The sequence below is a fragment of the Myxocyprinus asiaticus genome, chromosome 25 (assembly GCF_019703515.2).
Source record: "Myxocyprinus asiaticus isolate MX2 ecotype Aquarium Trade chromosome 25, UBuf_Myxa_2, whole genome shotgun sequence".
Classification (NCBI taxonomy): domain Eukaryota; kingdom Metazoa; phylum Chordata; class Actinopteri; order Cypriniformes; family Catostomidae; genus Myxocyprinus; species Myxocyprinus asiaticus.
In genome coordinates this window covers 26,193,493-26,205,614 of record NC_059368.1, presented here as the reverse complement: position 1 = coordinate 26,205,614, position 12,122 = coordinate 26,193,493, and the positions used below count along the sequence as shown (strand labels likewise).

The 12,122-nt window shown below is 39.4% G+C and overlaps 1 protein-coding gene across 6 annotated transcripts in view; it reads left to right on the top strand.

Moving 5' to 3' along the window:
* ppp1r13bb (protein phosphatase 1, regulatory subunit 13Bb) overlaps positions 1–12,122 on the top strand; it is a 58,889-nt gene that overhangs the window by 30,449 nt on the left and 16,318 nt on the right. For 5 of the 6 annotated variants that reach the window (XM_051655749.1, XM_051655750.1, XM_051655751.1 and 2 more), the window contains exon 6: positions 9,949–10,050. In XM_051655749.1, the coding sequence (XP_051511709.1) occupies positions 9,949–10,050 (102 nt within the window). Of the gene's footprint in view, positions 1–219; positions 331–9,948; positions 10,051–12,122 lie in introns of those variants that run through there. The other variant, XM_051655753.1, reaches the window with a different exon arrangement.

The window sequence follows — 12,122 nt, the reverse complement described above, 5'->3', positions numbered from 1 at the left end:
GCCTTTTTCCTTCCAGAACTACCTCAGAAACGTATAATCAAATCAGCCTGTTGTATGTCGTGCCTTGCGCCACATTGCCATGGACATGGTCTCTTTTGAACTCCTGTGATGTGGCGATACAGAGTCGGCTGTGTGGGTAAACGGAGCCTGACACAATTGGCCTTTTAGCCGTGAATCTCTCCCCTTGCAAAATGAGTTGTGTCATTTCAGCTATAATGACATTGGGAGATCTGCCATGGAGCTTGTGCTGATGGGACCTGCATGAAAAGTTGTGTCATCATTGATCAAGGACTTGAGTAAACTGTGCTGAGGGAAGCTGAACTTAAATAGGTAAGTGTCTAGCTATGATATGGTATACTTTGGTGTTATAAAGCAAAGTTACCAGAACTGTACTAAAAAGCTTTTTAAAGTGGAACTTGGCTCTTTGTTTGATTTGATGGACTTTAAAATAGATAGACCTTTCAGTTTCAATGATGAGTTCTAGTATCTGTTTTATAACAAGACTAAGGCAGAATGTGAAGGCATAAACTAGGGCTGTCAGTCGATTAAATTTTTTTTTAATCAAATTAATGATTTGAAAAATGGATACATACATTTTTTATGTATAACGATGTCACATGATGTGCTGATAAATTAAACTAATTAATTGCATATATAAATATTTGCTGTGAAAGGCATCCCGAAAAAAATAATTATAAATATATTTAAATAATATAAAATATAATGTAATGAAAATGCTAATTCAGATCATTCAAATGTATTACATTATTGTGGCAGAAACCTTTTTAAATGTGTTGGTATAATGCCTTTTTCTGGTTTGAGTTGTCAATGTGCATAAACAACCCCACCTGCTGTTTGTATTAGGGGTGCATGAGCCATACAAAAACACTTGTCAGACATATTTTCAATGAGAAGAGGAACTGCTTCCTTATGTGCTGATAGCTGTTATTGAACTGCAAACAAACTGTAATTGCTTTTTGAAACAAAATAAATTAGCTTTTCAATTCAGAGGAAGAAGCTGATTTCTGTGCTGGTGTCATAAGACAAATTTGAATGAGAGGCACAACAAATTGTCTGTGCCAGTGTTTGTAATATTGCTTAGTAGATCTGGCAAATAGCTTGTTTAAGTCTCAAAAAAGCAGTAGTTGAATGTAGTGGAACAAAGTTCAATACCTCATGCTGATTTGAAATGACAATTCATTTTATCCAAACTTGATTGGGCAATGTGCTCCAGGCATAACCTGTTTTTCTTTTTTTGAGCAATCACTAATCATTAGTTGAATGGAAGGGACAGTTTTTTTTATTGACATAACACAAAGCAAAATCTCTTTGAGTTTTAAAGGTAAGCCCACTTCTAGTGGCAGGGTAACCTGCTCAAGCTATTTTACATTTCTTCACTTTTTTTCTTGTAAGTACTGGAAATCAAAATCAGTACAAAATGATATATGGTTGCATATGAGAATTTAAGCACATGGAGAAACTGACAGCCAAAGGTAGGTAGCTGAAGGTTCCCTTCATAAGGAAAAATAAAAATACAGAATAAGTTTAAGTACTCAGCAGGAGTTCTTTCACTTTGTTTGTTGTGTGGTTACTAAACAGTTATTTGCATGTTTCATTTGCACATTTGACCTTATTTAGTTATCATTTTGTTATATATATATATATATATATATATATATATATATATATATATATATATATATATATATTATTTTTTATCTTTACTTCTGTTGTGAATTACAGTAATTTTTCTAGAATGTGACACTACTCGTCTATTGCTTAAACCACTGGTGTAATCAGTTTTAAACGATATATGTGCACAGATACACCACAGATGATTTAGCTGCCAATTTCCACACACAGAGTTGAAAAAACCCCCACTAATCATGAATTATGGAATTATGATGTATCATGGAAAACAGAGTAAACAGACCTTTGTTTGATAGCGATAGGTTATTTGTCAATAACAAAGTTTACAATAGAAATTAAATTACAGTACATAAACTACAGGCATTGTCTCCCTGGAATAAACTGGGGTAACAGTGGTGGTGGGGAATGTCTAGCGGATAACTTTATATTTTCATTCATTTCATATTTCCTTATTCATAAATGTATATTTAAAACATCAGTCTCATAACATTATTTATGCAATTGGTATTGCTGTGTAAATGCATTTATGCATGCTTTGAGCAGCTTTAAACAGTCTGTGTAAATACACCTAAATGCCACTTCAAATGCAGCTTCTTTGCCACCTTTGCAGTGTAAAGATGGCTTAAGAGTGAAGTTCCCAATCTGTCATTCCCAATACTGTCTTTGTATACTGTATCTTCTCACTGCAGAACAGAAGACCACAGTCTGAATAAATTGTTTGCTAACCCACCCATACATTTTATCATGAAATTTAATAGTGAGCCTCTTCAACTTATTACTCATCTGTGGCTCTTTGCATCACTTGTGTGATTATTTTTCATAAATCTGCATTTTATGTTCATTGTTCACATCATGTACTGTGAGCCTTGAATTGACTACAGTTCTGCTTAATTGCTCTAAATGGCAGCCTATGATGGCAATTGCTGTCTGTGTAGTTGGGTGCCTTTAATCTTTGCTGCACGGCAGTTCTTCTCTGCTGCCATGGCGACACCCTAGTGAAAGCCACAGTGATGGACAGCTTGCGCTTATCATCCAGAATGCAGAGTGACAGAGTGGGATTCTGGGATACATCTCAGACACAGGCCTGTTTTTAGACCATTTCAGCTAGAAGTGAAAGCAGGCCTACGTGAGTATTAGCACTCTTGCTATAATTAAGCTGTGAGTGTTTACTCAGCCAGAGGTCATTTCACACCCAGCTCTCACTATGCTGAGCCCTGCAGATACATAGTTCTATCTCTCTTTCTCACAATCAGTTTTTTTTTTTTTTTTTTGTCTTTATCACCTTCATGATGCCCAAGCAAAACTCTTGCAGCTGAAAAAGGTTCAGCTATTCCCTCCCATGTGGTTATAGGACAGTTTGGGCTGCTGTGAAAGCACCATGGCACCAGTCCACATAATTTAAGGAATAGTTCACCCAAAAATTAAATTCTCTCATTATTTACTTACCCTGATGCCATCCCAGATGTGTATGACTGTCTTTCTTCAGCAGAACACAAAAAGATTTTTAGAAGAAGAAAGAGCTCTGTCAGGTCCTTATAATGCAAGTAAACGGGTGCCAACAAGTTGATGGTCCAAAAGTCATATTTAGAATCAGAATGAGCTTTATTGCCAAGTATGCTTACACATACAAGGAATTTGTCATGGTGACAGGAGCTTCCAGTGCACAACAATACAAAACAGCAACAAGACTTTTAAAAAATAATTAAAAGTTGATTAAAAAATAAATATTGAAAAGAAAAGTATATATAGAATACACAATAGACAAAATATATATATATATATATATATATATATATATATATATATATACATATATACACTATATTGCCAAAAGTATTTGTTCACCCATCCAAATAATTGAATTCAGGTGTTCCAATCACTTCCATGGCCACAGGTGTATAAAATGAAGCACCTAGGCATGCAGACTGCTTCTACAAACATTTGTGAAAGAATGTGCCACTCTCAGGAGCTCAGTGAATTTCAGCGTGGTACTGTGATAGGATGCCACCTGTGCAACAAGTCCAGTCGTGAAATTTCCTCGCTACTAAATATTCCACAGTCAACTGTCAGTGGTATTATAACAAAGTGGAAGCGATTGGGAATGACAGCAACTCAGCCACGAAGTGGTAGGCCACGTAAAATGACAGAGCGGGGTCAGCGGATGCTGAGGCGCATAGTGCGCAGAGGTCGCCAACTTTCTGCCGAGTCAATTGCTACAGACCTCCAAAGTTCATGTGGCCTTCAGATTAGCTCAAGAACAGTGCGTAGAGAGCTTCATGGAATGGGTTTCCATGGCCGAGCAGCTGCATCCAAGCCAAACATCACCAAGTGCAATGCAAAGCGTCGGATGCAGTGGTGTAAAGCACACCGCCACTGGACTCTAGAGCAGTGGAGACGCATTCTCTGGAGTGACGAATCACGCTTCTCCATCTGGCAATCTGATGGACGAGTCTGGGTTTGGCGGTTGCCAGGAGAACGGTACTTGTCTGACTGCATTGTGTCAACTGTGAAGTTTGGTGGAGGGGGGATTATGGTGTGGGGTTGTTTTTCAGGAGCTGGGCTTGGCCCCTTAGTTCCAGTGAAAGGAACTCTGAATGCTTCAGCATACCAAGAGATTTTGGACAATTCCATGCTCCCAACTTTGTGGGAACAGTTTGGGGATGGCCCCTTCCTGTTCCAACATGACTGCTCACCAGTGCACAAAGCAAGGTCCATAAAGACATGGATGAGCGAGTTTGGTGTGGAAGAACTTGACTGGCCTGCACAGAGTCCTGACCTCAACCCGATAGAGCACCTTTGGGATGAATTAGAGTGAAGACTGCGAGCCAGGCCTTCTCGTCCAACATCAGTGTCTGACCTCACAAATGCGCTTCTGGAAGAATGGTCAAAAATTCCCATAAACACACTCCTAAACCTTGTGTAAAGCCTTCCCAGTAGAGTTGAAGCTGTTATAGCTGCAAAGGGTGGGCCGACGTCATATTTAACCCTATGGATTAAGAATGGGATGTCACTTAAATTCATATGCGTCTAAAGGCAGATGAGCGAATACTTTTGGCAATATAGTGTGTGTGTGTATGTATGTATATATATATATATATATATATATATATATATACAGTTGTGCTCAAAAGTTTGCATACCCTTGGAGAATTGGTAATATGTACCATTTTTAAAGAAAACATTAGTGAGCAGGCAAAACACATTTCTTTTATTTCTTATGGGATTCATATTCAACTGTAGGTTATAACAGAATGGCACAATCATTAAACAAAACATGGCAACAAAGAAAAAAAATGAAATGACCCCTGTTCAAAAGTCTGCATACCCTTAGTTCTTAATACTGTGTATTGCCCCCTTTAGCATCAATGACAGCATGCAGTCTTTTGTAATAGTTGTCTATGAGGCCCCAAATTCTTGCAGGTGGTATAGCTGCCCATTCGTCTTGGCAAAATTCCTCCAGGTCATGCAAAGTCTTTGGTCATCTTGCATGAACCGCATGTTTGAGATCTCCTCAGAGTGGCTCGATGATATTAAGGTCAGGAGACTGTGATGGCCACTCCAGAACCTTCACCTTTTTCTGCTGTAACCACTGGATGGTAAACTTGGCCTTGTGCTTAGGGTCATTGTCGTGCTGGAAAGTCCAAGAGCGTCCCATGTGCAGCTTTCATGCAGAAGAATGCAAATTGTCTGCCAGTATTTTCTAATAACATGCTGCATTCAACTTGCCATCAATTTTCAAAAGATTCCCCGTACCTTTAGAGCTCACACACCCCCAAAACATCAGTGAGCCACCACCATGCTTCACGGTGGGGATGGTATTCTTTTCACTATAGGCCTTGTTGACCACTCTCCAAACATAGCACTTATGGTTGTGACCATAAAGCTCTATTTTGGTCTCGTCACTCCAAATTATAGTGTGCCAGAAGCTGTGAGGCATGTCAAGGTGTTGTCGGGCATATTGTAACCGGGCTTTTTTGTGGCATTGGTGCAGTAAAGGCTTCTTTCTGGCAGCTTGACCATGCAGCTCATTTTTGTTCAAGTATCGTCGTATTGTGCTCCTTGAAACAACCACACGTGTTTTTCTAGAGCAGCCTGTATTTCTCCTGAGGTTACCTGTGGGTTTTTCTTTGTATCCCGAACAATTCTTCTGGCAGTTGTGGCTGAAATCTTTCTTGCTCTACCTGACCTTGGCTTGGTATCAAGAGATCCCTGAATCTTCCACTTCTTAATAATTGATTGAACTGTACTGACTGGCCTTTTCAAGGCTTTGAATATCTTTTTATATCCTTTTCCATCTTTATAAAGTTCCATTACCTTGTTACACAGGTATTTTGACAGTTCTTTTCTGCTCCCCATGGCTCAGTATCTAGCCTGCTCAGTGCATCCATGTGAGAGCTAACAAACTCATTGACTATTTATACACAGACACTAATTGCAATTTAAAAAGCCACAGGTGTGGGAAATTAACCTTTTACTTGCCATTTAAACCTGTGTGTGTCACCTTGTGTGTCTGTAACACAGTGTGTAATTTTATATATATATATACACACACACACACACACACACACACACATACATACATACATACACACATACACATACGTAGTGCAAATCTAAATACAAATCGTTTATACAGTGCAAGGGAATGTAATGGCAGGAGAGGTTGGATGTGTTGGATAATATAAAAAGCCTAAGCTGTGTATTACACATTAATTATTGCTCAATGGGGCAGTTTTAACTGTTCATGAAAAGGATAGCCTGAGGGAAAAAACTGTTCCTGTGCCTGACGGTTCTGGTGCTCAGAGCTCTGAAGCGTCGGCCAGAAGGCAACAGTTCAAAAAGGTAATGGGCAGGGTGATTTTTTTCCAGCCTTTTTCCTCATTCTGGAAGTGTATAGTTCTTGAAGGGAGGGCAGGGGGCAACCAGTAATCCTCTCAGCAGTCCAAACTGTCCTTTGTAGTCTTCTGATATTCGATTTCGTAGCTGAACCAAACCAGACAGATATTGAAGTGCAGAGGACAGACTCAGTGACTGCTGAGTAGAACTGTATCAGCAGCGCCTGTGGCAGGTTGAACTTCCTCAACTGGCGAAGGAAGTACAACCTCTGCTGGGCCTTTCAATGTGGAGTCAATGTGGGTCTCCCCCTTCAGGTCCTGTGAGATGGTAGTGCCTAGGAACCTGAATGACTCCACTGCTGCCACAGTGCTGTTTAGAATGGTGAGGGGGGACAGTGTTGGGGTGTTCCTCCTAAAGTCCACAATCATCTCCACCGTTTTGAGCGTGTTCAGCTCAAGGTTGTTTTGACTGCACCAGACAGCCAGCTGTTTAACCTCCCTTCTGTATGCAGACCCATCATCATCTCGGATGAGGCCGATGACAGTGGTGTCCTCTGTAAACTTCAGGAGCTTGACAGAGGGGTCCTTGGCAATGCAGTTGTTGGTGTAGAGGGAGAAGAGTAGTGGGGAGAGCACACATCCCTGGGATGTGCTGATTGTACATGTGCTAGAAGTGAATTTCCCCTGTCTCACAAGCTGCTGCCTGTCAGTCAGAAAGCTGGTAATCCACTGACAGATAGACATGGGAACAGAGAGTTGGTGTAATTTATTCTGGACTATAGCTGGGATGATGGTGTTGAAAGCTGAACTGAAGTCCACAAAAAGGATCCTTGCATATGTCCCTGGTCTGTCCAGATGTTGCAGGATATGATCCAATCCCAAGTTGACTGCATCATCCACAGACCTGTTTGCTCGATAAGCAAATTGAAGGGGATCTAGAAAGGGACCAGTGATGTCCTTCAGGTGGGCCAACACCAGTCTCTCAAATGACTTCATGACCACAGATGTCAGGGCGACAGGCCGGAAGTCATTAAGTCCTGTGGTTTTGGGTTGCTTTGGGACAGGAATGATGGTTGAGCATTTGAAGCAGCATGGGACTTCACACTGTTCCAGTGATCTATTGAAAGTCAGTGTGAAGATGGGGGCCAGCTGGTTAGCACAGGATCTAAGACATGCAGGTGAAACACCATCTGGGCCTGAAGCTTTCCTTATCTTTTGTTTCCGCAGTATAAAAGTAATCCATGCGACTCCAGTCGATCAATGAATGTCTTCTGAAGTGAATCAATAGGTGTATGTAAGAAACAAGTCGATAATGAATTTTTTTTTAACTTTAAATCAGAGCTTCCGTCCAGTGCTCTGATGCTGTTTGAAACGGCTGAACTCTCGTGTGACGTTCGTTCATTCTTTTGTAAATAAGCGATGTTTCCGAATTCTCGCGTGAACACACTGATGCACTTGCATCACACGACAGCTACGTGATGCATCAACTGCTGGCAGGAAGCACTTTTTAAGTTAATAACGTTTTAATTATCTATTTATTTTTTACACAAACTTATCAATTTGCTTCAGAAGACATTAATTGATCAACTGGAGTCTTATGGATTACTTTCATGCTGCCTAAATGTGACTTTTGGACCGTCAAAGTGCTGGCACCCGCTTACTTGCATTATAAGGACCTGACAGAGCTCTATCTTCTTCTAAAAATCTTTATTTGGGTTCTGTTGAAGAGAGAAAGTCATACAAATCTGGGATGGCATCAGGGTAAGTGAATAATGAGAGAATATTCATTTTTGGGTGAACTATCCCTTTAAGGGTTATATGCCTTGATGGAGTCATTGCGAGCAGGGGTGCACTGATACAACATTTCTGTGCTGTTACTGATATTTAGAACAACATCTGCCGATACAAATATCGATATCAATAGTTTAGTTAAGAAATGTAAAGGAATAATCCGGGCTCAATCGACAATATTTGTGGCATAATGTTGATTGCCACAAAATATTATTTCAACTCATCCCTCCTTTTCTTTAAAAAAAAAAAAAAAGAAGGTAAATCTGGGTTACGGTAAGGAAGGAATCCACTTACAATGGAAGTGAATGTGGATATTTTTTAGGGTTTAAAGGCAAAAATGTTAAGCTTATAGTTTTATAAAAGCACTTAATTCTTCATTTTTAAATTTAAATTTCATTCATAAATTTAAAATGTGTATTACCCGGGGCTGGGGTAGCTCCACAAGTAAAGACGCTGACTACCACACCTGGAGTTGCAAGTTAGAATCCAGGGCGTGCTGAGTGACTCCAGTCAGGCTTCCTAAGCAACCAGTTGGCCCGATTGCTAGTGTGGGTAGAGTCACGTTGGGTTAACCTCCTTGTGGTCGCTATAATGTGGTTCGGTCTCGGTGGGGCGCGTGGTGAGTTGTGCGTGGATGCCACGGAGAATAGCGTGAAGCCTCCACACATGCTAGGTCTCCACGGTAACGCACTCAACAAGTCACGTGATAAGATGTGTGGATTGACGGTCTTAGACGCGGACGCAACTGAGATTCGTCCTCCGCCACCCAGATTGAGGCAAGTCACTACACCACCACGAGGACTTAGAGTGGCACAAATATGGCACATGCACCTTTTCCTCTCTCTCCTAATGCACCAACATTGCTTTCCATATACACCTAAAGATAATAAATATTCAAACTACAAACAAATCTTCATCCAAAACTTGCGCGCACACACACACACACACACACACACACACACACTGTATTACAATCTGCAAATGTATTTTCCATGTATACCTTAAAAAACAAAATGGAAAATAGAAAGACTGAAACTTTGTCCCTCTGTCAAAACATTTGTTTTAGTGAATTCTGGTTTAGTGTCTTTTATTCATTATCCCATCTGTCCTAAATTTTACTCTTTGTCTGTGCTACTTTGATACTGTTTATTTAATTATTTTGTTTTTCAGTTCATCTTGGTGGTTGTGTCAAGCATTGTTGAATGTTCTCTGTCTTGTGATTGTATATTAGCAATAAATAAAAAAAAAAATGAAATGAATAAAACATGTATTATCTGAGCTGTAAAGTTGTTTAAATCATCCATTTGGCAGTTTAGGGTTTACAGCAACAAAGTTGTAAAATTGGATGTTACTTTACACAGTAAATCTTACACGTTTCAAATGTAACAGTTCTAGTCTGGCCTGGGTAGTTTTTCCATCATTGTTCCCTCTTGCTTACACCCTGATTTCCTGTCTCTCTACTACTATGTCTATCAATAAAAAATGGCAACAAAAAAAAATGTGGTGTGTGCCTATAGAATCAAATCTGTTATTTTGCATCTATGTTTGTGTGCAAATGTCCCTCTTTTTTTTTTTTTTTTTTGTCTAACTGACCCTCCTTTTTCTCTCTCTCTCTCCCTCCCTCACTCTCTCTCTCTCTCTCTCTCTCTGTTTTCTCTCTCTTCTTGTGTAGGTGGGAAACCCTCGTGTTGAGCTCACTCTCTCTGAGCTGCAGGAGATGGCCACTCGTCAGCAACAGCAAATTGAGGCCCAGCAACAGATGCTTGTCGCTAAGGTAGTAACAAGCTCAGATGTGCCCTTTGATGGTGATCTTTGTTTTTATGTGTATGGAAACCAGATGCAAATATATTTCCTATGTATATTCCAGTAAAATATTCTATTGAAACAAACATGAATAACACACTGTTCTTAGGAGTGTTCGAGTATGGTATTTAGATTTTGTTGCTTTTGTGGATAATTTTCTTTAGCTGCTGTCGTTCCAAAAACAGTGACCATTTATTTTGACTATATGGTGGTGTTTGCCACCAACTAGTGGGAAACGTTGGGTTTTTTTCTTTTTTATATAAATCTACATTTATTTTGGCTAGAACCAAATTTTCATACAGCGAGCAGGCGATTTGGTGGGATCGCATCTCTGGGAACAGAGCTTAAGTACTTGAGGTAACTGCACACTTTGGCCCACTTCAGTTTAACACCTCAGACAGAATATAGAATTACACTGGCTGTGTGGTCTCATTTATAGTTTTTGTAAAATGGTTCCTTGATTTAGTTAATAAGCATAAAAATACACAGAGACTTAAATTGGGCTTAAAAGTTTGAGTGAAAATATTTGAAATGCAAAAGCTTGTCAGCTAAACCTCATACTTTGTTCCTAAACAAGCCTAAGCTCTTTATTGTTATTGTACATAGGACAGTATTGTTATTAAATATTTAATTTACTTACCTCATCTCAGTGTTTTCCTCAGTACCATGTAATGGTCATTACAGTAGTGTGTTCTAACCATTATAGGGATGTTTGTCATGGGAACCTCAGGCTGAGGTGGGAAACTGAACCTCACAGTCGAAAATGGCAATTATGTAGCAAACAACACTGGCATGCTCTTTATGTCATGGCAGGTATTTCTCATCCGCAGTAGCTAAATAGCTTTGTTTCGTCATTTAACATGGAATGAAGCGTGGAATCTGCTTATAGACATTATTCCAAGATCAGATTCAGGTTTTTAGAGTATAATGAGAACACTGTTCTCAGAACTGTTAGTATAACAGGCTGTTATTATTGCTGTTAGTCAATGTACTGTGATGACACTGAGCCTCCAGTCATTGAAAGTCCACCATGGCATGTGCCATTTTTAGTTTTCTCACTCAGAGACACAGTTTCCAATTCACTTCATTCGGATATGTTTGTGTTCTCTGCAGATTGAGAGAGAAATTATGAAAAAGAAACCCAGATTAAGTGTTTACTGCAGAATTCTGTTTTATTACAGTATTATTTTGGTAACATATTTTAATGATTTCATGATTTAATTTATATTTTAATTGAAAAATGCTAAGTGAAAAAAATGCTATGTCAGAATTAGTGAGTTAATTCAGTGGATTCGTAAGACTAATTAAAAAATGATAACTTGTGACTGAGTCTTTTTAAGCGATTCATTAAACGAACCTGCTCTTAAGAGTCATTTGCTCAAGAATCAGACTACACTAGCTGTGTTGTATGTTTGTTTTAGAGAGCAGCCAGCCAAGACAATGCAAAAAAAGATGTGTTGTCTTATTTCGTGGTACCCATTCTTTTTTTTATCACATTCAATTCAGACTGCACACTCTCAAAATCGTTTGCCATGGCGCTGTAGATTCAGTGCCATGTTCTCAGTAGATCAGCACTGTATGTAATGTTTGCTACAGTCCCAGTTCCCAGAAGTATTGCTATTGCTCTGCATGCTTGACATAGACAGTAAATCACTAGGTTGTCTGTCTTGTTTAAGCGCTGCTCTGATGTAATAAGATGGTGTAGTGGTGTCCTGAATGCACTCTGTTCTGTAAGAGCAATACAGATGCCCCAGGCTTAAACAGTCCCTGCTCCAACTGAGTAATGGCACTGATCTCACAGGCTTTACACTCTTCAGACATGAGCCTTTTTAGATGAACTGGGAATCTGGTGGAATTAAAGCCTATCTACGATAGTTGTTGCACATTTCAATATACACTTTCATTTGTATGTTTCAATTCTTGTTAGTGTCTCTTACAATTTACTGGTGCCGTTACATGTATGGTTTTCCCCAGTTGTATGTTTGTTTTGTATTCTAATTAGGGCTGTTAATCGATTAAGATTTTTTAACTAATTAATCGCAC